Source organism: Suillus paluster (genome assembly GCF_016628075.1).
Source record: "Suillus paluster strain FC165 chromosome Unknown EDB91scaffold_68, whole genome shotgun sequence".
Lineage (NCBI taxonomy): Eukaryota > Fungi > Basidiomycota > Agaricomycetes > Boletales > Suillaceae > Suillus > Suillus paluster.
The window spans coordinates 38,615-63,559 of NW_024537628.1; the positions used below are offsets into that span (position 1 = coordinate 38,615).

Below are 24,945 nucleotides of genomic sequence, written 5' to 3' on the forward strand. Positions count from 1 at the left end.
GTACCCACTTTTTTCTGATCATGACAAGTATATGGATCGGCAACTTTACTGCCTACTTCAACGAGACTACTGCCACCACTGCTATGCATGTCATCGCAGCTGATTTCAACGACCTCGCCAACCAGAACTGGCTCGCAACATCGTACTTGTTGGGCTTCACTGTCACCCAAATCCTTCTGGGCAAGTTCTCTGACATCTTTGGGCGTGCCCAGATGTTCAACGGCACAATGCTTATTTTTGGTGCTGGAACTCTGTGGTGTGGGCTAGCAACGGTACGTTCCTCTTTCGTGTCTATCCGTGCACGTAGTTTTCTGACATACCCACGCATTTAAGAGCATGAATTCATTGATTGGTGCTCGCCTTCTTCAGGGCATAGGTGCCGCTGGAAGACAATCCGTCGGCATGATCATTGTTTTGGATTTGACGACGGCGGACTCACGAGGTCTGTGGTTGGGATTTTTCAACTGCGCCTCCTGCAATTGGTCTAGCGATCGGGCCTGTGCTTGGCGCAGTCCTCTCCATTGACACACAATGGAGATGGATATTCTGGATCACGCTCATGCTCATTGGGGTCACGCTGGCCATTGGGACAGCAAGCCTCCGATACCCTGTTCCTCATCGGAAGCAACGCATCGGGTTACTGGCGCAGCTGGGAGAAGTGGATTACATTGGTTCTATACTTGCAGTTGCAGTCTCGAGCATGATATGTATTGCCATAGAGATGGGAAACAAGATGTTCCCTTGGAACGTACGTGCATGGCTTCACAAGTATTTCGTACTGACAAACACTGCATGTTTAGTCGGCACCTATCATTGTTCTTTTCGTCATCGGAGGTCTCCTAATACCCGTCTTTGTGTTATACGAGCTCAAGGTAGCCGAGCACCCTGTTGTTGATATCCGCCTTTTCAGCATCCCGAATATCCCCATTACTTGTTTGATCAATTTTCTCACTGGAGCTGGCTACTTCGGTTCCGTCTTCTTCCTTCCCCGTTACTTCATCGATATCAAAAGTTCCGACCTCGTTCATTCCGGGCTGCAGATGCTTGGCCTCATCCTTACGCTTGGCATCTCCTCGGTTGCAGGGGCTAACATCCTCGCACACACGGGGCAGGTGCGCCTTATTGGCGTAGTGGGTGGCGTTTTATACGCACTGGGCAGTGCTTTAATGTTGATTGTGGGACGGCGCACGCCAGCAGCGACAGCTATTGGCTTTTCTATCATCACGGGCAGTGCATCGGGTCTACTCTACCAGCCTTCCCTCGTTGTTGGACCCATGTCAGTCAAACCCCATCAAATTGCGGGAATCAGCGGGTTCCTATCTTTCCTACGAACGTTGGGGGGCACATTCGCCACTGCACTCCTCACGGCAATATACGAGACCAGCTTCACGGAATCACTACGTGGTCATCTCCCAGATTCGTTAGTAAATCAGGGGCTGGCGCTCGCAGACAATCATGCTCAATACCCTGAGTACGAGGACCAGATCTTTGATGCTCTCATCCAGGCCTATCACTTCGGCACGATACCGGCCATCTGTTTCGGTGTTGTATATGCCATAGCAGTGGTCTTTCTCTGTAACGTGGATTTCACCCCAGCGTGGAAACGGAAACGGATAGCAGCAAAACGGAAGAACGAGGGAGCTTGACCATTGCGTGTGGATACTTACATTCAGCATACTTATTGACGCATATTTTTGACGCAAACACGGTTTCTCATCGCATCTTCGCATCTTGTATTTTCTGTCTTTTTTTTTGCTCCTCACAAGAACATATCCCATGGCTGATATAATACCATCAGCCTGACGAGTAGTGTTGATCTACGTCACGGACACATAATGATATGATGAGTAGAATAATTTTATATGCGCTGTACGATTTATATTTAATGTTCTAAGTAGTATTTGGACCCGGAAGGACGGAGCACCAAATTAAGCTTGGTGCCCCCTACAAACGTTTTTCGTTTTGCTTGATATATACATGGATCAGGACGGGCGCCGCTGCAAAGCTGTAAAACTTCAAGGCAATGGGCTGGTTCCGAGCTAGAACCGGGGGGAGATCGGATCTGCATTCCGCTGGAAGCGTGAACGAGAACACTGCGCGCAGTGCCGGCCAATTGGGCGATCGCATCGAAAACAAATTATAGAACTGGCGCCTCGGATACCCAGTACCTACTGTACTTAGCTGTTATTGTACTTACTAGTTACGGCATGTAAAAGGAAATTTTCGATTCGCTGGATGCAACACGCGTGCAATGCGCAGCGTTCTCGAAGAACAGCACGCTGACCTCTTGAGACTTCTGGGATATATTTTCGAGGCAAGATAAGTTTGTTACCTCTACATGAGTAGAAGAATGTTCTTCTGTGCATGCATTCAACAAATAAATAGTACCATTCTGCCTATCAACATCTCGATACATTGGGTCGGGAGCACAAGTGTCATCCGCCCCGTTAAAGGGGAGCAGAATGGACTAAGGGGCTTTACCCCAGATCCGAGTGCTTGATCCTGCAAGAAGTCAACTAGGCATACTCTTCGATCACAGACCGAGGCTGTGTGTACTTGCCCAGCGGCTTGTACGGAATATGTGTGAATCTATGCACATGGTTTCAATTATGACGAATGACTCCATGAGAACGACCGTGATACATACCCAAAAGCACTCGGCCCTCCCAGCGCAATACCACGTTCAGTACTGGTCCACTGGGGAGCCGCGGTGATTCCGACCACGAGAACCCGCAACCCGTATTTGTAGTCAGGCGTACCGAGAGCAGACCCATTTTGAGCATCGAGTACGGCGATTAGATCGGGAACAGTCGCGACCATCTTCACAATGATACATTTAACAACGTCTTCAAAACAAAGGAGCATGCTCTCACAGTGGTCCTTGCGTCATCCGCAGTATGTTCTGCATACAGGTTCTCGTTCTTGAATGGAATGGTGAGTTCGCCGGTGAAGCGCTCCATGGGATGATCAGGATCATCATCTACATCGTCATCCACAGCCAGCGCGGTAATAACGACTTCTCCAATCGTATGACCCTTGTAGACACTGAAGCAAATCAACACAGCTGTGAGAAGAGATCGAAAAAAAACTGACCGCCTTCTCACATCGGAAATTTTGCCCATGAACAACACTTTTGCAGAGTTGGAGCCGCCTACAGCGTCCACAAGGATTGACCCAATACTGGACAAACTCGACTGTTTTCGAGCAAGTGCTATGGCCCGTCCAATGCGCCAGCTCAACGACACCGTATTCTTGATCATGGCGATATCCACATAATCAGCCTTCAGAGGGCGACTGGCCATTCCTACGTGGGTCCTAATGCACGCGACACCGTCCACGATCATCAAGCATACTCATGACACGTGTTACCACTCACCCCATTTCAACACATGCCGCTCGTAACGAGGCATCAACATCGATGTCACGTTTGGCCTTTGTCATAATCTGCAGACAGTTCATCGACCTCGATGTATTAAAACGTGCGAGGGAAACACACTACAATGTTCCCATCTCCACTCGATATGACGGTCGGGAGCATCTCCGCTCCTTTGTCGCTGACATCGTAGACATTGATCGTTGTTTGGTGCCACTTCGATCATGGTAAATTGGAGCATGCATTCAAGATCGGAATCATGCTGCTCACAGTGGGGTATGCACGACCCTGCATGCAGGTGATGATTTAGACAGCGGACCACGTGCCTGATATTACATACCATGAAGTCCCCATCTAGACAGGGTATATTGGAGTATTTTGTCGACCCCAGAATCATCTACAGCCATGTTAATAATCGCCTTCGCTTGACGGACAATGAAATCAACATACGTTGATCATACCATTTGCGCCACCGATCTCTATTGCGCAAAGCGCTTCTGGTTTCGAAATCTAGAAGCTCAGATATTGTTAGAGCACTATGGTCAGTCGGACCAGCCAATATTGTATTACCTCTATCAAGGACCACAACTCCGCGCTAGCCTCTTGATATCTAAGGATCATGTCAATTAGGCACCGCCTTTCATCCATGCAGCGGAAAACTGACTCATTCCCAAGTAGCCTTTCAGAGGACACTTCTGGACTACCCATGCCTCCACCCCATCCAACCACTGCATTGGACGGAACTGACGAAAAGTCAATCACTCGTACTGTTTCACCTGACCTTACGAGCTCTCTGAGTTCCAGGAAAGTATGCAGTGGGGACCCGCCGCCGCCGCATCCCAGTACATAGCAGCCGTCTGCAATCCACTCCAGATCAATCTCGGACAAGAGCCATTCTCTCCCTTCGATCCTTGGCTTGTACTCCAGAATGTCACTCGCACTACGCATGACCGGCGCCACAACGGCAGAGGCGGCGGCGGATGCTACCATTTGTGGCCGGGAGGCGGTCTCTCCGGTAGAAGCTTCAAGACGCAGCGGATCATCGACCTCCGTCCGACTTGGACTAGCGACACCACTCCAATCTCCGGCGGCCTTGACATAGAAACGGCAACGTCCGCTGGTATAGGCGATCGGAATGACCTCGCTCTCTACTATGGCGACGCGGTGTGGATCCGCACCGGAAGCAATTGCTCGAGCGATAGCCCTGGCTTCCACATCAGCGCGAACCTGTATGATAGGTGTCGTGGATGTGTCTTCGAAGGAATCAATGATGCCTGATATCTGCAGATCGAGATTGAGTATCAGTGAGCAGAAGAAGTTCATTTCCGCATTACCTGGGCAATGGCAGCACCAACGGCGTTTGCGACCTCGAAGTGAGGGAATCTGTGAACCCGGCTGATGCCTGCGAGAATATCCGGAGCAAGGATAGACCCTCCGCCGACCAGATAGACTGGGACATCCTGGGAAGACGTTTTCATGACATCAAGGTAGTCCTGAAGCATCTTCTTAATAGCACTTTGAGCACCTTCGATGACCGACTGGTCGATCTTGGAAACGAGACTTTCGTCTCCAATGTTTGAAGCGCGACCTGCTGCAACAACCACGTCCGTAGCGGTCAGTGTAGAGCCACCAAACGCTAGAGATTCGGAGGTGATCCGAAGGCCAACAGAATCAGGACCAACAGTGACCTTCTTTGTGACCGGGTCCTCCCGGATGATGGAACCCCCGCCGAGGCCAATGCTAGAACAGAGTCAATCAATTCGGTATCAATTCCCCGGAATACCGTACCTGGTGACATGTGGCATGGAGAAGTTCAGCAAAACTCCACAGAACTCGTGATGAGCTGCGGCTTGGCGAGGGAATCCGCTAGGTCTAATGGGCAGCGTCAGCCTGGTTGACAAACTTCTAAACTGTCTTCACGAACAACAACATTCCAATATCTGTCTGAAAAAAGACAACAGTGAGCTTGTTGCCACGAATTTGAAGGGTGTCTCAGCGACATACCGTTGTGCCGCCGATGTCAACTACCAGTGCAGATTGCTTTGAGATGCCCGACTCCAGTGAGGCCAAAAATGCGGCGCCGCGCATGGAATTCGTTGGGCCGGACGAGCTTCGAGGAAAATCATTAAGCGCTTTTGACAACCCTTGTCACCAAGACCTCCTAGAGAGGAACACGCACAATGTTCGAATAGGAAGACGTGCTGCCTGCGCGCAGCTGAGCAAGGTGCCATCATTGCTCGTGATGAAAACGGGGCACTGTAGCTCGAGTGTCTGGGCAGCCTTCTCGAACCCTATCACCGTCTTCTTCGCGTATCGCAGCAATGCGGCATTCAGGATAGACGCATTTTCGCGCTCCAGCAGCCCGATAGCGGCAACGTCCTTGGAGCATACGACGTCCATTCCCGGGACGCGCTTCCGCACGATCGCTGCGACTGTTTCCTCCTGTTGGATCTCGAAGTCGATGGGGGCGAACACCGAGGACACGACAACTGCGTGTATGCCCTGCAGATGATCTTAGTTGCACCCAACGTGGCCATCATCGTTTTCTGTACCTGGCGCTTGATTTCATCGCAAGCGGATTCGACTTGTGTAAGGACAACAGAAGCAATCTCACTTCCATCAATCTGCAAGCCCCCCGAGAGCAGGAAGTGGGGACCTTCGAGTACTGCGGGAAGCGCACGTCAGTACAGCAGGACATCATCGCATGTTCCACAGCAGCAACTCACGGTCTCGCAGTTCGTACGGAAAGCCTACAAATGGTGGGGTTCCATGCGTGAAAGGGCCGCACAGGCGAATGACCGCAACTCTGTCCAAACGCCGAGGATCTCTTTCCACCAACGCATTCACAAAGTGCTAGGATGCGGGCAAATCAGAAATACAAGCGATGCATGTGCCAAGGGAATCTCACTGTCGTGCCAATGCAGAGCGCTTGGATATTTGACTTGCTCTGGGCGTGTGTCAGCACGGAATCGATGGCGTTTTGGATTCCCAGAGTGACGTCCGCCGTAGTGAGGTGTTTTGCGGATGCGAGGACCTGCCCTCGACGCGAACCCTCTGACAGATCGAGGAGGACTGCATCGCTGGTAAACGTTTCTTGAGTCCGCGGAGTCAGGTGTGTCCAAATCAGGTACGCACGTATTTGTTCCTCCTACGTCAACACCTAACCGCAGAATGGATTGCACTGAACTCATTTATGGTTCTAGGACTGCTGGTATCGTTCGAGACGAGATAAAAGCTAGGCGACTGCGATAAGGATGGTCAAGATGGGGACCGAACCCTTATCCGTGGTGGTTTGGCACGACCAAATTAGCAGGATAAGCGAAATTGAGCTTCGATTCGTATTCAGCGCTACTTAGGAGTTATAAGTAGTCATGTTACTTGAACGATAGCTTGCGCTATTGGGCGTAGATTGTGATTCGTGACCAGCACAGCTGGGTCATCGACACTACCTACATAAAGATATTCAGCGACTTCTAAACGATCCGTCAGCTGAGTACCGGACTCGAGTGATCATTGCGATCACATCTGACCGCGCGCATCAATGTGAATTGACCACGTAAGCACGTGAGCCTTACTAGTAGTGGTCATCTGAACGCAAGCAAATAGACATAAAAATAATGGACTCACCAATACATAAAAGTACTAGTAGGGCTGCTCAATTCTAAAAGTTCGCGTTCACTTGGGATCCGAGCACCGTAGTGCCAACACTTGGTGTAGTAAATTATCTGCAAGCAGTTTGAAAGTATATCCTAAACCTCAGCAAGACTCCTAAACCTCGTCATTCCTAACCCTCAGCAGAGCTGACCCTTATCTCAGCCAGCAATGTACAATCAAGTGCCCATTTTTGCGTGAGAAATGATTATATTATATTCACGAACATACTACATATGATGTACTCTATGAAAATGGTTAGGAAAAGGTTCAGGAATGTTAGGGTTAGACCAGACGAGAGTTAGAAATGTAAATGACGAGGTTTAGTGAGGTTTGGGATGTGCTTTAAGACTGCTTGTATATACCAAGTGTTGGCACTGCGCGCCGTAAGGTTTAGGTACAAGTCCCGTTTAGGACAAGGTTTGGTGACACTTAGTGGTGCTTGAATCCAAGTGAACTCGAACTTTTAGAATTGAGCAGCCCTAGTACCACCAGACTTTGACGCAAATTTACCAACGGTGGATTATCGTCGGAAAGAGCAAATATCTGACGATATTCAGGCAAATAATCGCCAATATCCCAACGAGCCAAAAATCATCAGGATGAGCCCTTATTTGACGCTTTTCAATGGCAAAAAAATTGTCATTCTCCCTAATTATTCACCTGTCAAAAAGTTTTCCGTGTGTAGCCTAATACAGCATATTCCCCTGTGATGCACCTCCTTGCTCCTTCTGCAACGATCAGAGCCTTCCGTGGCAAGCCTGTACTGCTGAGCCAGCCCCCGAGCATCCAGACGAGCCCATTGAAGCTATTTTGATGTGTGGTTTGACCCTTGGACATCAACACAACCATCTCCAATTCCATGCATCAGTAAAATACCACATTACTTAAGCTGCCTTAAACAGACTTAACTCACACTTAAGTGACTTTGCAGAAGTTGACACACTTTGCCAAAATTTCAACTTCAACATGTTCAGAAAAAAATTGTTTGATCATATTAACATACATATTTTATTGTAGTTTGCACTGAAAAAATCAAGATATGCCAAGTGAATGTTGCAGGAGAGAGCAAACAGTTTTCAGCCAAGTTAGCCCAGTTGATTAAGTAATGTGGTATTTTACTGATGTGCCTCCTCAGAAGCCTTGGGTTGCTTCACACAGTGTGCTGGGCCAGGACATGAGTCCGGAAGAGAGTCATAGGGCTGGGGACAAGGCTGTGCACAAGCAGAAGCTGGATGATGGAGCTGGGGATGTGTCAACAGCCTCCAAATGCAGTAGGAAGGCTCAAATGCAGTAGGAAGGCTCCAATGCAGCCATGAACCACAGGTGGGTTCAAAAACCCATTTGCAGCACTTGAATCCATATTAGCATCTCTGGTTGGTCATAAGACAGTGCTGGTAGCTCACCTAGTTCCTCTGGAGTCCATCCCTCCTCATCCACTGCAGTCATTTGATGCTATGTTGCCACAGGACCAACATTATGATGCATATATGCATCCTGATGTAATGAACATGGAGCCAACGTTGTCAGAAGGAAGCTGTTAGAGACCATGCTCGGATGGAGAAGTGGAGGGGTCGGGGCTTGGCTTCAGCTCTTGCACTGCACCCTTAGCCGAGTACGTGCCCCGAATTTGGAGCAGGTCTGACAATGTCCAACGATAGGATGAGTGGACCACTTAGGTCCACTTTGGTGGGTCAGGAAGTAAGTGCTGCTAGTGGTAAGCCAACTAGGAGTGGAGCGGAGGAGGTGGAGGAAGTTTATTGGGATGGAGGGGAACAAGGGGATTGATTAGTCGAGTCAGAGAAGTAAGAGTGAATACTTAGAGTGCGGCTCTAAGTCGGAGCGGAGAATCGGAGGTGACGACAAGGTATACTTGTGTCCAGAGAGGGAGCAAAGTCCTATGGAGAATTCCCACTAGTAGAGACAGTGGGAAGACAAGTAATATTAAGACTGGGGAGTAGCTAAGTACAGGATATGTTTTATATACTTCTATGTAGGAGGCAGTGATTAGTTAGTCCTTGGTATGAGGCTATGTAACTAGTATACAATTTGTAAGTGAACACAGGTGAAAAACATAAGTCGGGGCAGATATCAATATGTACGCATCAGATCAGTTATTCAAGTGGTTATAGGAAGTACTGGTGATCCGGGAAGTAAGTACTATGTGCAAATGGGGAAAGTATATACCTAAATGGGGAAAGGAGATTTACAGTAGAATGGATGATGTGGAAGTCAACCAATGAGGCAGTCAAGCGGAGCCGTAGGAGCCAATGCAGGAGTCAACTGGGACGAGCAGAGGGTGAACAGAGCGGAGGTGGTAGGAAAGCGGGAGAAGTATGATTGTCGGGTGGAGTGGATATCAATAAGCGGAGTGGTTGGATCAGGTATATGACAGAAGCAATCAGTCATCTGGACCTGCAGACATACCCATTGATCCTACACTTGAGACACCACACAAGTTAGACATGCTGTCACTGATACAAAGCTACAACCCAGACATTGAGAGAATGCTGCTTCCTGCTACAAATGAATGAATCCCATCTATGTTACATCAGGAAAAAGTGTTCTGACTGGTAGCACCACGCCAACGCTATGCTGTGCTTGGGAGTTTCAGTAGCATCTGGTAGCTGATCTTGTAGCACCTGGGCAATAGTAGCCATAGACCTATGTTCCATAGTTGTAGGTAGGCAATCAGACAATGCACAGACCTATGTACAACAACCAAACTACATGTGCAACCACACCACACTTGCGCACCGAGGAATGAGGACACTTTTATGACAAATGCTGTATTGTATCAAATAAGTTAAAATTAATGTAAGGATTCACATAAAAATCGTTGGCAAGCTCAAGCACATCACCGATTCTTCCACCTTGCTTGATCCAAACCTGGGCATCAGATGGGCCACTTGCAAAAGATCTTGAACACTGACCATGGCTGAAAAATGATGTTGGTTACAAGTTGACCGTGCGAGCTGATAGAGCTTTGTCATGGGTTGTGGCTCATGCAGTGGGCGGAACCATTCAATGTATGTGAGCAGGTGACTGAAGTGACCATAGTGAGATGGCAACTTAAAAATAGCATGTATCTGTGTAACTCACAAGCCTGCAAGTGTTTAATAAGGACAACACTTCGAAGCAGGAGCTGATAGACATACAATCAAGACCTGTACCAATCTCCCACAACTCACGATCTTCGACAACAAATGCCACATCAAAGTGTGCAGGTGAAGCTGGCTTCTGACAGTTGTGGTTGGGAATAGCTGGATGTGCTCAAAGCCGATTGAACTGTTTGAGGTCACTGATATGATTCTGTTTAGGGAGCAGAAGCAGAACAGATTTGAACATGTCAAACCAATCATACTTGCTGGCAGAAACTGATGAACAGGGAAAGCAATGGGTGAGGAATGTTTGAAGGATGGGTACAAAGTTGATGGCGCCAAAAGCAGTTTGAAGATGAGGGACAGACACATTCAAAAAATGGCAGCTCTTGGCCACATGGTAGCCATGCAAAGCAAGCACACCAGAAGGGATGAACTAAGATAATAATGAATCTTGACTCCCACCATCCAAATTGGCAACCTCATCCTCCTCATCATGATCCTCAAGTGCATCTAAGTTGAGTGGGCATTCATGTTGTGAGGTGATCCATTCAAGGTAGATTCTGTGGCGAAATATGGCCTCTTGAACTTCGAGCCAGTGAGTCATTTGTGCTATATAATCCACTTTGCTGCTCACCTGATAAGCATCTCACACGTAGTTGATATGTAATCGTTCAGGGCTTTCTGAGTTGAAACCATCCATGCTGCTGTCATATACTGGATCCGAGCACCTCCAATACCACCTGTGAACATCTCCACTGCTGGTCTGACTCCCTGTTTCCCCATCCGCTCCATCCCTCCTTCTCCAACAATGCACAAAGTGGATCTCAGCAGGACTACCCCTGCTACCTCCGCCCAACTCTACTCCACTCCTCCGACACTACCCCTATTTCCTCCGACACCATATCCCTACCATCCGACCCTATCTGGAGCTCTGCTCCTCCGCTCTGTTGGTCCACCCAATCCTATTCCTACTCCCTCCACCATCTCCGCTTTTCTGACCCACTTGGTTCCTCCAGTTTCTCTCGTATCAGTCTGCCCGACTGCCTCACCGGTCCACTTCTAGACTAGGAACCACTCAACTGGTCCTACCTCCTTTTGGTATCATAGTTCCTCCTTTTGGATCACTGGTAATCCCTATACCCGATGTGGGTACAACAAGTGCAGCAGCGAGAAATCAAACTACTACAAAGTTGGGTCTTTGCTGCCTGCTGCCTTGCTTGAGAACAAGCGCATTCGACCCTAAAGGGGATTGCTACTGGGGAATACTAGTCTCTGTCTAAAGTGACCCTACAGGATGAAAGATCTGCAAAAGCAGATGAAGCAGATAGGATGCGAAATGTACAGATTCGTCGGATGGAGTGGATGATACTTGCAGATCGGACGGGATGTGAATCAAAGTCGAAGGAAGTTCATTAAAGGTTGGATGGATAGTGAGTATAAGTCAAAGCAATCTTCTGGTAAGGTGAAGGAAAAGTGGGAGGAAGTTACATGAAGTAAGTACTTTCTGAAAACTTCTATGCTTATAGGGTACAGTATTTTCAAGGAACACTTGGTATAGGTAGTGAGTCTAGACTGTGCCATAAGCTATCCGGAAAATAGTGGAGTGTGAGAGGATATGTCTGTGTTCAGTCAGTAACAAGAAAAAACATGTGAGTATGTACCAATGAGGTAGAATGGATGTGGACAGAATGGATGTGGCGGATGTGTCATATACCTGATCCGACCGCTCTGTCAATATTAATATCCGCTCTGCCTGACATCCTACTTCCCCTGCTATCCTACCACCTCTGCCCCATCCACCCTCTGCCCATCCCAGTCAGCTCCTGCATCGGCTCCTATGGCTCCGCTCGACCGCCTCATTGGTTGCCTTCTGCACCATCCATTCTACTGTAAATATCCTTGCCCCATTTAGGTATATACTTTCCCCATTTGCACATAGTACTTACTTCCCAGATCACTGGTACTTCCTATACCCACTCATCTAACTGATCTGACACGTACATATTAATATCCCCCCCAACTTATGTTTTTACTTACAAATTGTATGCTTGGTACATAGCCTCCTACCAAGGACTAACCAGTCACTGCCTCCTACTTAGAAGTATATAAAACATATCCTGTACTTAGATACACCCCAGTCTTAATATTACTTGTCTTCTCACAGTCTCTACTTGTGAGAATTCTCAGTAGGACCTTGCCTCCTCTGGACACAAGTTTCATCTTGTTGTCACCTCCAACCTTCCACTCTGACTTAGAGCAGTGCTCTAAAGTCTTCCCCTGTCATATCCCATACCTGTTAGGTACCGTGCCAGCTCAAGAGGCAGAGGGGTCGGGGCTTGGCTTCAGCTCTTGCACTGCGCCCTTAGCTGAGTATGTGCCCCGAATTTGGAGCGGGTCCGACATTGTCCAACGGTAGGACAAGTGGACTGCTTGGGTCCGCTTTGAGGGTTGGGGAGTAAGAGCTGCTAGCGGTGGACCGACTAGGAGCGGAGCGGAGAAGGCGGGGAATGATGCAGAGGGTGGATAGGAACCAGGGAGATATTTTGATAGGAGCGGAGATGGCGGAGGATAATGCAGAGGATAGGAAAAGGGGTGATAGGAGGATATTGATAGGGGCGGGGTAATAAGGGAAAGACTTAGAGCATGGCTCTAAGTCGGAGCGGAGGGTCGGAGGGTCGGAGGTGACAACAAGTTGAGACTTGTGTCCAGAGGAGGCAAGGTCCTACTGAGAATTCTCACAAGATGTAACTGCGAGAAGACAAGTAATATTAAGACTCAGGAAAAATATCTAAGTACAGGATATGTTATATACTTCTATGTGTGAGGCAGTGATCAGGATAACTATGTAGTAAAGCTATGTACCAAGGATATAGTTTGTAAGTACTTTACATATGCGAAGACATAAGTCGGAGCGGATATCAATATGTATGCGTCGGATCAGCGATCGAGTGGTAATAGGAATTACCGGTGATCCAGAAGTGAAGGTCTATGTACCAAAAAGGAAAGCATATACCTAAAAGGGGAAAGAGGTCCAGTTGAATGGAGAGATTATGGAAGGGGACCGGTCGAGCGGTTGAGTGGACGCGTAGGGCAGAATGCGGATTTGTGATTGGGCAGAGTGGAGGATGAATGGAGTGGAGGGGGTCAGAAAGCGGAGCAGATATTGATATGGGAGTGGTCGGATCAGGTATATGACAATACCTCCGGATCCGGAATTCCAGATCTACTCCATTTAAGTCCAGTTCTCTGTCCTGCTATTCCACCCAGTGCTCCACCTTCATCTCTGCACTCACCCCTAACTTCTTTTAGATTAGCTATTGCTCCGGTTACCGGTTATGTCCTATTCCGCTATGCTTACTGATCCGTCCATTCTTACTTCATTTCCAACTTCACTGCTTTGATCCATTACACTTACTAATAGACTTTCCACATGCTTCATACATAGCCCTTACCTTTGCTGACTGATTTACTTACATGATACCTACAGTATATAAACCCCTGTAATACTCCAGAACTCCTCAGTTCAAATATCATCTTAGTTCTGCTCATTCCTGCAATATCCGGACTTGAGTCTCATCTCTTGTCCACCTCTGAGTCTTAGGGGTTAAACCTTAGGACTACTTCTCCGGCTCTACCTTAGGGTAGTCTAACCTCTGTTCAGTTTCTACTCTGGACTTCTGTGGTAGCCTTACTCCATCCCCGCATAAACCTTCCAGAGTTCCACCGAACTCCACTGACATTTGTCCTCCAGAACTCCCTGGACTTCCGTCAGACTTCTCCTCTGTCCCCCAGAAATTAAAGGGCACGTACTTGGGTAAGGGGCGCAGCGCACAAGCTGAAGCCGAAGCCCTTTGAGCAACCTCTCCCTTGAGCACGACCTTAACACAGACTAACAGTCAGGTGAGGCAATACAAGAGAAACTGGAGGAACCAAGTGGGTCGGAAAAGCGGAGATGGTGGAGGGAGTAGGAGTAGGATCAGTCAGACCAATGGAGCGGAGGAGTGGAGCTCCAGATAGAGTCGGAGGGTAGGGATATGGTGTCGGAGGAAATAGGGGTAGTGTCGGAGGAGCAGAGTGGAGTCAGGCAGAGGTAGCAGGGCTAGTCCTGCTGAGATGTACTTTGTGCATTGTCAGAGAAGGAGGGATGGAGCGGACAGGAAAACAGGGGGTCAGAAAAGGGGTGGGGATGTTCACAGGTGGTATTGGAGGTGCCCGGATCCAGTATATGACATGTTGCCAGGAAGTTCAACATCAGAAAGGTTTTGTGAGCCATGGGTAGTACTTCGATTGCTAGTTTGAAGGTTTTTAGGGGCAAGAAGGGTGGCTTCAGGAGTGGGCAGGCTGGGTGCTAATGTTGGTTGTGGGACAGTGGGCTGGGTGTCATTGGCAACACATTTGGCAGCCTGCGCAACACAGAAGGCAGTGATAGCCTTTGTTTGAGAGGAGTACAGCCTGCTCAGAGTGCTCCAGGAGTGCAGCAGTTGGTTTAACTTTGCACACTGGATGTACTACACATGGCTCATCTTCACTGTCTGTATGGACCGTTCTGACCATGATATTTTCACAGAAAGGACAGCAACATACTAGTACGGTAGGCATGATACCTTTTATCTCAATATGTCCATCAAAATTGTGCACACTTTGTTGGAATCTGATCCATCTGAGAATGAGCAGGATCAAATCCAACCAATTATGGGCAAGCACAACTGTCATATCCCATACCTCCATATCTGGAATTCCGGATCTCCCCTACGAAAGTCCACTTCCCTCATCCTATTCTCCATCCAGTGCTCTGCTTTCATCTCCAGGCTCACCCCTATCTCCTTTTAGAATAGCTATTGCTCTGGCTACCGGTTATGTCCTTTCCACTTTGCTTACTGATCCATCTGTTTTTACTTCATCTCCAACTTCACTGCTTTGATCCATTATGCACTTACTAATAGACTTTCCACATGCTTCGTACATAGCCTTTACTTTGCTGACTGATTTACTTACATGATACCTACAGTATATAAACTCCTGTAGTACTCCAGTACTCCTCAGTTCAAATATCATCTTAGTTCTGCTCATTCCTGCTTCTCTGGACTTGAGTCTGATCTCTTGTCTACCTCCGAGTCTTAGGGTTAAAACCTTAGGACTAAATCTCCGGCTCCACCTTAGGGTAGTCTAACTCTGTTCCACTTCTACTCCGGACTTGTCCGTAGTAGTCTTGCTCTGCTCATTCCTAGCCTTCCGGAGTTCCGCCGAACTCCCCCTACGTCTGACCTCCGGACTTCCCCAGAATTCCATCAGACTTCCCCTCTGCCTCTCAGAAATTAAAGGGCACATACTTGGGTAAGGGGCACAGCACATGAGCTGAAGCCGAAGCCCTTTGAGTAATCTTTCCCTTGAGCACGACCTTAACAGCAACCCAAAATGAGATGAACAAGTGATGCATCTGACATCGGCTGAGTGTTCTTGATATTGCATTGCTGTCTTAAGCATTTGTTAGATTTGCGGAAGAGTAGCAATGGTTAGACAGAAATAGATATAGCAGATAGATTTGTACCTGACTTGCGGATGAGTCTGTAACAGACAATGTGATCATACAAAGCTGCGGCTTGGGCTGTGTCCAGGCTGTGACTTTGGCCTGGCCTAATCAGGCCCAGCTTGGCCCTGCCCATGGCCTGAAGCCAGGCCATGCACATCACTAATCACTGCCATCTTACTTAGAGCATATAATACCCTGTACTTAGTCTGTATTCCTCAGTCTTAATATTACATTGTCCCTACCAGTTTCTACTGTGTGGATTCTCCACAGAACCTTACTCATCTCCAGACAACAAGTCTTGTCTTGTTGTGACCTCCACTCCTCCACTTTCTGACTTAGAGCCATGCATCAGGAAAAAGTGAGGCTACAGGGTAGCGCTATATCGCCTATGTTGCGCGTAGTCAAGTAGCTACCCCCCCCTCTCTGGAACTGTTGGTAGCACTGTGTTGATGCAATATAGCTTGTGATAGCACCCAATTGCCGTGGAGTCAAGTAGCCACATCACATGAGTAGTGCTAAATTGCACTCAGTAGCATAAGTCACACATGCAATTGTCAGCAGTATCAGTTCATAGTTGCTAGTAATTTCATATAATCTTTCGATGAAAATGAAAATCATATAAAATTCTTGAGCAAATGGCAAGCCATTGATACATAATGATCCTACTACTCATCATCCCCGGAATCACTAAAGACACCCCCATGGTCATTGTACTCTTTGATGGCGGCATCAAATGTGCTACGTGCCATGGTGCAGCCAGTGTCGTGACCAAGTGGGTCTGCCTTTGAATGGACGCTAATGAATGAAAGTAAGAAAAAATCAATTAGATATCATCCCCAGCTTTGACATGTCACATACCAGCCACTGTCATGAAGATGTGACAACAACTTTGGAAGCAGGCCTTGAGCCTTGGTATGCTCATCAAAATCTGTGAGGTTATTGAGATGCTCATCGAGCACACCCTGATACTCATCCACGGTGAACATCTTGTTTGATTGAGCACCGGTGCTCCACTCGTCAATGCAGCTTTCAATCTAACAACAGACATCATTAGAATTTAGCACTCGAACTTCAACATGGCACATAAAAAATGTACTGCAGTCAAGAGCAATGTGAGCCCAACCTCTGGGAATGGTTTGTAGAACTCAGGATATAGCACACCTTCATCTTTCTTATCACAAAACCACATTGTATTCACCGCCTTCTGGATGATCTTTGAACCATACAATCCTTTGTTACCATCAGCAGAGCAAGTCTGATACTACAATCAGCGACTGACACCAAAAAAGGATGATTACTTACCTTATAAACAAAAGCGAAATTCTTCTTGAGCTCCCGCGTGAGCATAATGCTGCGATCAATCACGAATTGCTTTGTACTTGTCTCAAACCCATACTCGTCCGCAATGTATGGCTGGACTTTACTCTTGACCTCGCCATGAAAGTGAGAGCCTTGGGAGGTGATCTACACAGTAGCACATTTAGAGAGATCCTCTATCAGAAAAATCACATACCATTTTAATGATTTCGGCATCGTAAGCAACACAAGTCTGCAACCTCTTACATGCCTCATTCCATGCTAACTTCACCCAAGTGACCTCCTGCATACGATCAGGCATAGCTCCCTCCATGCAGAGATGGCCACAATATAGTGCCCAAGCAACACTGAAGATTGTACGAACTGAGGGTTCATAGTCAGCAGCCTTTGGTCGCCCCCTGCTTTCATGGATCTTGACAGCCTTTCAAACTTGCCCATCACCATCGTTGTCACTGTCCGATGTACAGCGGTGACATTTGCCTAGACCTTCAACACCAGGTGTCAGGGACCTACTAGTGGTACTACCTTCGTCCATAGGTTCACCATCCATCTCGAAGTCTGCCAGTCCTGCAATAGCGTCATCAAATAGATCTTCATCAGTAGGGCTGGGAGAGTGAGTAACAATGTGGTTGAGACCCAAAGCAGGGCGGGAAACACCTACAAGCAAATCAATTGCATTGAATCAACATAGATATGAGATACTTACCATGAGACATTGCAACTACAGGACTATGTGCTTGCTCGGCAAGAACAGCATCACGTAGGCACAAAAGCTCGGCAGCCTTTTCAGGTGTCAAAGTGTTGGGGCGTGGTGTCTTCCCCATAGAAATCCTGTGTGGCGCAGGGGGCACTACACTTTTACGTGCAACTAAGTTTTCCCTCACCGGTGTCAAGACACTTTGACTCGTAAACTACATATGCAAGTGTGATCAAGCCTGACGTGCATAAGCAAACAAAGGCTCACCCCAGGGTCATGAACTGACGGAGCAACAGACCCCTGTGGAGGGGTGTCAGAGAGTGCTAGTGAAACATTGATGGCATCAGCAAGGTAAAACAATGACAAAACATTCACCCACCTGTACATCTGTCTTTCTGGTATGCCTCACGTTCGGCAGCCTTGCTGGCCTTTTGGCAAGCCTTTTCTTGGCGTTCCTGGGCTTTATCGACCTGCTGGCATTGATGATTTTCTTTGTCCTTGTGAGTCTCAGCTTTGAATTACGACTTGATCAACAGTGGCAATAAAAAATCGGAGAAGGTCAACTTACCAACATATTGAGCCCTCTCAGTAGGTCGGCAATCACGGCAGCTAGCAGCATGCTCAGCAGCAGTGGATTTCACAGATGAAGACATTAGTAGTTCTGTGTAGATCAACCAGATCAGATCAGATGGGGGATCAGAAGAACGCAGAGAAAAACAGACATGCCTATTTATGATCTACCGACAATGCCCGACAGTATTGGATGATGGGACTGCCGATTCGGGATTTCAGTCCGACACATAGGCTGAGTTACTAGAGCAACACCAAAACAAATACAAAAATAACATACCTCTTGCTGGACAGCCTCCATAATGTTGCGGACAACCCAAAAACATTGCTGTAATTTTTGTCTCAAAGAACTGGCCCGACAGAAAGATGTCTCCTTACACATTCAAAACACCCCAACATGTCAGCAACAATGGGAGCTCTTGGTCTCAAGTCAGCAAAACACTGCACCTAAACAGCCAGACGAGCAACATAAATCAGGTCCAGCAACACCCCCAGAATATGAATATGAAATACCTGAAGATCTTGACTACAAATTTCAACGATGAGCCGAGTATGAGCCTGATGAAGCCCTGCAATCAAAACAGGCTCGAGTGGAAGATGTAGCTGATGAAGAAGAGCCTGAAAGATTTGCCAAGGTGTTCCCACACCCTGCCGCTGAAGTTTTAGGGGTTGGCCAGACAGCATTTGAAGAAATTCGGGAGGATCAAATTAACATGGGTCTTGAAGCGAATCCATGGGCACCATTCAGCAATGAGGAAGAATGGGGCCTTGCAGAGTGGCTTGCGAAGAGAGTTAACCAAACAGCAACTGACAAATTCCTGAAACTTGCCATTGTAAGCCTACCACATGTTTGCGAATCATCCGTCTCACGACGCAGCTACACAGACCAAAAATCGCACTCGGCCCAGCTATACAAGTAACTATACATTCCGAAAGAAGCTTGACAAGCTTCCAAAAGGGCCTGGTTGGATGTGCAATATTGTGACATTGACTGGAGATCGAGTGGATGGGAATCAGGAGTTCCTCACCAAACAACACAAACTATGGTGTTGTGATCCTGTAGAGTGTGTGCGTGAGCTGATGGGTAATCCCACATTCAAGGATTACCTTGCATACCTGCCCAAGAAAGTCTACATGGATCCTGAAGGGAAGACATGGGTGTATGATGAGATGTGGACAGGTGACTGGTGGTGGAACATGCAGGTTAGTCAAGTGAAGCCTTGAATACGAGGGTTGAATTCGGAGTCAGCTTATCATGATATAGGAACACCTTCCATCTGGCGCTGTGGTGGCGCCTGTGATCCTCACCTCTGATAAGACAAATCTTACCCGTTTTCATGGAGATAAAGCTGCCTGGCCAATCTATCTGACTATTGGTAATATCAAGAAGCATATCCGCCGTCAGCCTTCTAAGCATGCGACAGTGCTGATAGGATACCTACCAATCTCGAAGATGCTGCATTTTAAGGATGATGAAGGACGGCAACTTGGTCGCTATTGACTGTTTCACAACTGCATGCGGTTAGTGATGGAACCACTCCTTGATGCGGGTCATCGTGGCATCAAGATGATCTGCGCTGATAGGAACATCTGTCACATTTTTCCGATCCTTGTGGCATATATTGCAGATCACCCCGAGCAGTGCCTTATTGCATGTTGCAAAGAAAACCACTGCCCTCGTTGTGTTGTGGGAACAAAACAACGAGGAGACCACATTGACTCACCTCTCCGCAATGTCACTGAGACCAGAGCAACTCTCAAACGACATCAAAATGGTGAAGACCCTCACCTTTTTGAAGATCACGGTCTGCGGGCGATTCATTATCCATTCTGGGCATATCTCCCCTACACCGATATTTTCACATGCATCACTCCTGATATTCTCCACCAGCTCCATAAGGGAGTCTTCAAGGACCACATCGTTAGTTGGTGTGCTACCATCATCTCTGATGCCGAGTTTGATGCACGATTTCAAGCCATGTCTGAATTTCATGGTCTTCGTCATTTCAAATGTGGCATCTCAAATGTCTCACAGTGGACTTGCACTGAGCATAAAGAGATGCAGCACGTTGTTTTGGGTGTCATTGCGGGTGCTGTTGAACCTCATGTGTTCCAGGCTGCACGTGCTATTCTCGACTTTATTTATTATGCTCAATACCACGCTCACATGGACACAACACTCACGCGAATGCAGGAAGCACTTGATGTGTTTCTGTCATATCCCATACCTCCAGATTCGGAATTCCGGATCTACTTCATAAAAGTCCGGTCCTCCGTCTTACTTTATGTCCTATTCCGCTATGCTTACTGATCCGTCCATTCTTGCCTCATTTCCGACTTCACTGCTTTGATCCGTTATACTTAGTAATAGACTTTCCACATGCTTCGTACATAGCCCTTACCTTTGCTGACTGATTTACTTACATGATACCTACAGTATATAAACCCCTGTAATACTCCAGAACTCCTCAGTTCAAATATCATCTTAGTTCTGCTCATTCCTGCAATATCCGGACTTGAGTCTCATCTCTTGTCCACCTCTGAGTCTTAGGGGTTAAACCTTAGGACTACTTCTCCGGCTCTACCTTAGGGTAGTCAAAACTCTGTTCTATTTCTACTCCAGACTTCCGTAGTAGCCTTACTCCGTCCCCGCATAAACCTTCCAGAGTTCCGCCGAACTCCACCGACACTAAGTCCTCCGGAACTCCCCGGACTTCCGTCGGACTTCCCCTCTGTCCCCCAGAAATTAAAGGGCACGTACTTGGGTAAGGGGTGCAGCGCACGAGCTGAAGCCAAAGCCCTTTGAGTAACCTCTCCCTTGAGCACGACCTTAACAGTTTCATGCGAACAAGACCGTCTTCATTGAGCTCAGCCTTTGCAAGCACTTCAACATACCAAAGGTTCATTCAATGTGCTACTATGTGCAGTCCATCTGATCTTTGGGAAGTGCTGACGGTTTCAACTTGGAGAGCCCTGAATGCTTGCACATTGACTATGCGAAGGATGCTTACCAGGCGAGCAGCAAGGTTGATTATATTGCACAGATGACACACTGGCTCGAACTTCAAGAAGCTGTGTTTTGACACTGTATCTACCTTGATTGGGTTGCCACCCAAAGCCAAAAACCTCTTGCTGACTATGACTTAGACACACTTGAGGATGAGGAGGATGAGGACAAGGAACAGGAGTTTGCAGATTCAGATAGTGTGATGCACTGTCACACTCTGGATGTATTGCCATCCCAGTTCATTCCATCAGGTCTATTAAAGTTGCATGGCTATTGGGTTGTGTTAGGTACCGTGCCGGCTCAAGAGGCAGAGGGGTCGGGGCTTGGCTTCAGCTCTTGCACTGCGCCCTTAGCCAAGTACATGCCCCGAATTTGGAGCGGGTCCAACGTTGTCCAACAATAGGATGAATAGACCGCTTTGGTCTGCTTGAGGGTCGGGAAGTAAGAGCTGCTAGCGGCGGGCTGACTAGGAGTGGAGCGGAGAAGGCGGGGGATGATGCAGAGGGACAAGGGAGAATATTGGATAGGGGTGGAGTATATGGAAAAGACTTAGAGCACGGCTCTAAGTCGGAGCAGGGGATCAGAGGGTCAGAGGTGACAACAAGTTGAGACTTGTGTCCAGAGGGGGCAAGGTCCTACTGAGAATTCTCACAAGATGTAATTGCGAGAAGACAAGTAATATTAAGACTAAGGGAAAATATCTAAGTACATGATATGTTATATATTTCTATGTATGAGGCAGTGACCAGGATAACTATGTAGTAAAGCTATGTACCAAGGATATAGTTTGTAAGTACTTTACATAGGCGAAGACATAAGTCGGAGCGGATATCAATATGTACGCGTCGGATCAGCGATCGGGCGGTAATAGGAATTACCGGTGATCCAGAAGTAAGAGTCTATGTACCGAAGGGGAAAGTATATGTCTAAAAGGGGAAAGGGATCCAGTTGAATGGAGAGGTTTATGGATGGGGGCCAGTTGAGTGGTTGAGCGGAAGCGTAGGGCGGAATGCGGGTTTTGTGATAGAGCAGAGTGGAGGATGGATGGGGTGGAGGGGGTCGGAAAGCGGGGTGGATATCAGTATCGGAGCAGTCGGATCTGGTATATGACAGGTTGCCAAAACATGCCCTTTCCTCAACATCTCCACATCTCATCTGCAAACAGCTTTCGGTGCCATCAACTTCATACCTGCCCTGCAAACATTCCTCACTCACCACTTTCCTCATTCATCCATCTCTCCCAGCCAGTATGATCGGTTTGATGTGTTTAAATCTGTTCTACTTCTTCTCCCTTGGCGAAATCACATCAGCGATGTCAAGCGGCTGAATAGGATTCGAGCTCATCCTGCTATCCCCAATCGCAACCGTCACAAGCCGCTGTCACCATCACATTTTGATGTTGCATTCATCATTGAAGACCGCCAGTTATGGGAGAGCGGTACAGGTTTGATGGTATGTCTTGCAATCATACTCAAGGCATGATGCTAACGCCAATGCAGGGTTATGGCTCACTGTTAAGGTCGTGCTCAAGGGAGAGGTTACTCAAAGGGCTTCGGCTTCAGCTCGTGTGCTGCACCCCTTACCCAAGTACATGCCCTTTAATTTCCGGGGAACAGAGGGGAAGTCCGACGGAAGTCTGGGGAGTTCCGGAGGACTTAGTGTCGGTGAAGTTTGGTGGAACTCCAGAAGGTTTATACTGGGACAGAGTAAGGCTACTACGGAAGTCCAGAGTAGAAACTGAACAGAGTTTAGACTACCCTAAGGTAGAGCCGGAGAAGTAGTCCTAAGGTTTAACCCCTAAGACTCAGAGGTGGACAAGAGATGAGACTCAAGTCCGGATATTGCAGGAATGAGCAGAACTAAGATGATATTTGAACTGAGGAGTTCTGGAGTATTACAGGGGTTTATATACTGTAGGTATCATGTAAGTAAATCAGTCAGCAAAGGTAAGGGCTATGTACGAAGCATGTGGAAAGTCTATTACTAAGTGTAGCGGATCAAAGCAGTGAAGTCAGAAATGAAGTAGGAATGGACAGATCAATAAGCATAGCGGAAAGAACATAACCGGTAACCAGAGCAATAGCTAATCTAAAAGGAGTTAGGGGTGAGCGCGGAGATGAAGGCGGAGCGTCGGGCGGAATAGTAAGACAGAGGACCGGACTTTAATGGAGTAGATCCGGAATTCTGGATCCGGAGGTATGGGATATGACACTCACACAAATACATGCAATATTTAAATTACCATCTCACTACGGCAAATTTCCTCATCCCCTGGCTTATGTGGAATGGTTTTGACCTCTGCATGAGCCAGAACCCATGACCAACCTCTATCGACTTGCACAGTCAACTCATAACCAACGGTGTTTTGCAGCAGTCGTCAGTATTCAAGACCTTCTGCAAGGAGGTCATCTAATTCCCAGGTTCAGATCGGGCAAAGTAGACGTGTCGTGGATCAATGGTGATGTTCTTGAGCTCGCTGATGAGTTTTATGTCAATCCTTACATTAATTTTCACTTGTTTGACACTATGGAGCGCTTATAGCACATTTTAGAGCCAGTTTTACATCACGCGCGGAGAGAATTGTTCACATAGTCGCATTGTTATACATAGCACTTTGCATTGATGGAGTAGACTACCTATTGCTCGGGAATACCAGCCTATGACTACTGTGGCTATGGTGTTACATGTTTGTCTACCAGCAGCTACCGAGACTCTCAGGTGTTACATAGTCTTGGCGTGGCGCTATGAGTCAAAATGCTTTTTCCAGATGTGCTCTAAGACTTTTACCTCTTGCCCCATCCGCCCAATAAATTCCCTTCTAATTCTTTCCACCTCCTATCAACTTTCCTGCTCCATCCACCCACCTAACTAGTTGGCCCACCACTAGTAGCCTTTCCCCCTTCTACCCTCAGTCAGACCAAAGCAGTCCAACTGTCCTATCATCAGACAACATCAGCTCCATCTCAAATTTGGGGCATGTACTTGGCTAAGGGTGCAGCACAAGAGCTGAAGCCAAGCCCTGACCCCTCCACTTCTCCTTCTGAACATGGTATCTAACAGTGCATGGTAGAATACACTAGGCTAGTCACAAGCCTATTTGTCATCATATTGGATCACATCTGGATTTTTTGCCTTAGTGATTACCTGAACCTCAGAATCTGAAATCTGATCCTTGGACTGAGCTGTATCAAACAGAGGTGTGTGAGCTCTCCATCATATTACTTTGTTGGGTGTATGCAACACTCACTAACTATCAACTGACTATACAGTTATCCGTCAGTTCTTGAGACACTGTCACTCCTTAATACAAACACATCTCCCACATTCACAACACACTTCATAGCCTCAAAAATACATCTATAAGGATAATTGACCTTGCCTCTCACATGGTATCAAAATTTTTATGAACTTAATCAGTGAAATTGCTTTTGAGATATGTGTTTTCACACCCCGAAGCCTTATTCTGAAATGTTTTTTTGTTTTGCTTGATATATACATGGATCAGGACGGGCGCCGTTGCAAAGCTGTAAAACTTCAAGGCAATGGGCTGGTTCCGAGCTAGAACTGGGGGGAGATCGGATCTGCATTCCGCTGGAAGGGTGAGTGAGAGCACTGCGCGCAGTGCCGGCCAATTGGGCGATTGCATCGAAAACAAATTATAGAACTGGCGCCTCGGAAACCCAGTACTTACTGTAC

The 24,945-nt window shown here is 47.4% G+C and overlaps 5 protein-coding genes across 5 annotated transcripts; 2 read left to right on the plus strand and 3 right to left on the minus strand.

Annotated features, from left to right (window-relative positions):
- Window positions 1-20: 20 nt before the first annotated feature.
- Window positions 21-1,646, plus strand: EDB91DRAFT_1239015 (major facilitator superfamily domain-containing protein; the record flags this gene model as incomplete). The annotated part of the gene is made up of 4 exons (XM_041321797.1): window positions 21-272; window positions 334-442; window positions 489-748; window positions 801-1,646. The coding sequence occupies 4 exons, from the start codon at window positions 21-23 to the stop codon at window positions 1,644-1,646; spliced, it is 1,467 nt and encodes a 488-aa protein (XP_041173181.1).
- Window positions 1,647-2,192: 546 nt separating this feature from the next.
- Window positions 2,193-6,992, minus strand: EDB91DRAFT_1156053 (hydantoinase). Its single transcript, XM_041319611.1, has 20 exons — window positions 6,509-6,992; window positions 6,282-6,453; window positions 6,100-6,226; window positions 5,926-6,038; window positions 5,553-5,875; window positions 5,378-5,483; window positions 5,298-5,317; window positions 5,162-5,245; window positions 4,708-5,113; window positions 4,038-4,654; window positions 3,944-3,983; window positions 3,824-3,883; window positions 3,714-3,770; window positions 3,644-3,661; window positions 3,497-3,589; window positions 3,377-3,444; window positions 3,094-3,315; window positions 2,874-3,045; window positions 2,648-2,820; window positions 2,193-2,589 (listed from the first exon to the last, which is right to left on the minus strand). Exons 1-20 carry the CDS (start codon window positions 6,562-6,564, stop codon window positions 2,517-2,519), a joined length of 3,000 nt encoding a protein of 999 aa, XP_041173182.1. The 5' UTR covers window positions 6,565-6,992; the 3' UTR covers window positions 2,193-2,516.
- Window positions 6,993-9,984: 2,992 nt separating this feature from the next.
- On the minus strand, window positions 9,985-10,267 carry EDB91DRAFT_1035150 (uncharacterized protein; the record flags this gene model as incomplete). Its single annotated transcript, XM_041312788.1, has 2 exons — window positions 9,985-10,121; window positions 10,183-10,267. Coding segments are annotated over 2 exons (222 nt in total), but the record flags the coding sequence as incomplete, so codon positions are not given.
- Window positions 10,268-16,323: 6,056 nt separating this feature from the next.
- On the minus strand, window positions 16,324-18,325 carry EDB91DRAFT_1085285 (uncharacterized protein; the record flags this gene model as incomplete). Its single annotated transcript, XM_041315880.1, has 10 exons — window positions 16,324-16,453; window positions 16,517-16,692; window positions 16,755-16,913; window positions 16,961-17,122; window positions 17,172-17,338; window positions 17,489-17,632; window positions 17,682-17,886; window positions 17,940-17,995; window positions 18,052-18,183; window positions 18,241-18,325. 10 exons carry the CDS (start codon window positions 18,323-18,325, stop codon window positions 16,324-16,326), a joined length of 1,416 nt encoding a protein of 471 aa, XP_041173184.1.
- Window positions 18,326-18,955: 630 nt separating this feature from the next.
- Window positions 18,956-23,790, plus strand: EDB91DRAFT_1239017 (uncharacterized protein; the record flags this gene model as incomplete). The annotated part of the gene is made up of 12 exons (XM_041321798.1): window positions 18,956-19,075; window positions 19,128-19,445; window positions 19,507-19,732; window positions 19,769-20,017; window positions 20,042-20,448; window positions 21,080-21,168; window positions 21,190-21,318; window positions 21,361-21,486; window positions 21,537-21,637; window positions 22,415-22,701; window positions 23,446-23,529; window positions 23,557-23,790. The coding sequence occupies 12 exons, from the start codon at window positions 18,956-18,958 to the stop codon at window positions 23,788-23,790; spliced, it is 2,370 nt and encodes a 789-aa protein (XP_041173185.1).
- Window positions 23,791-24,945: the final 1,155 nt, after the last annotated feature.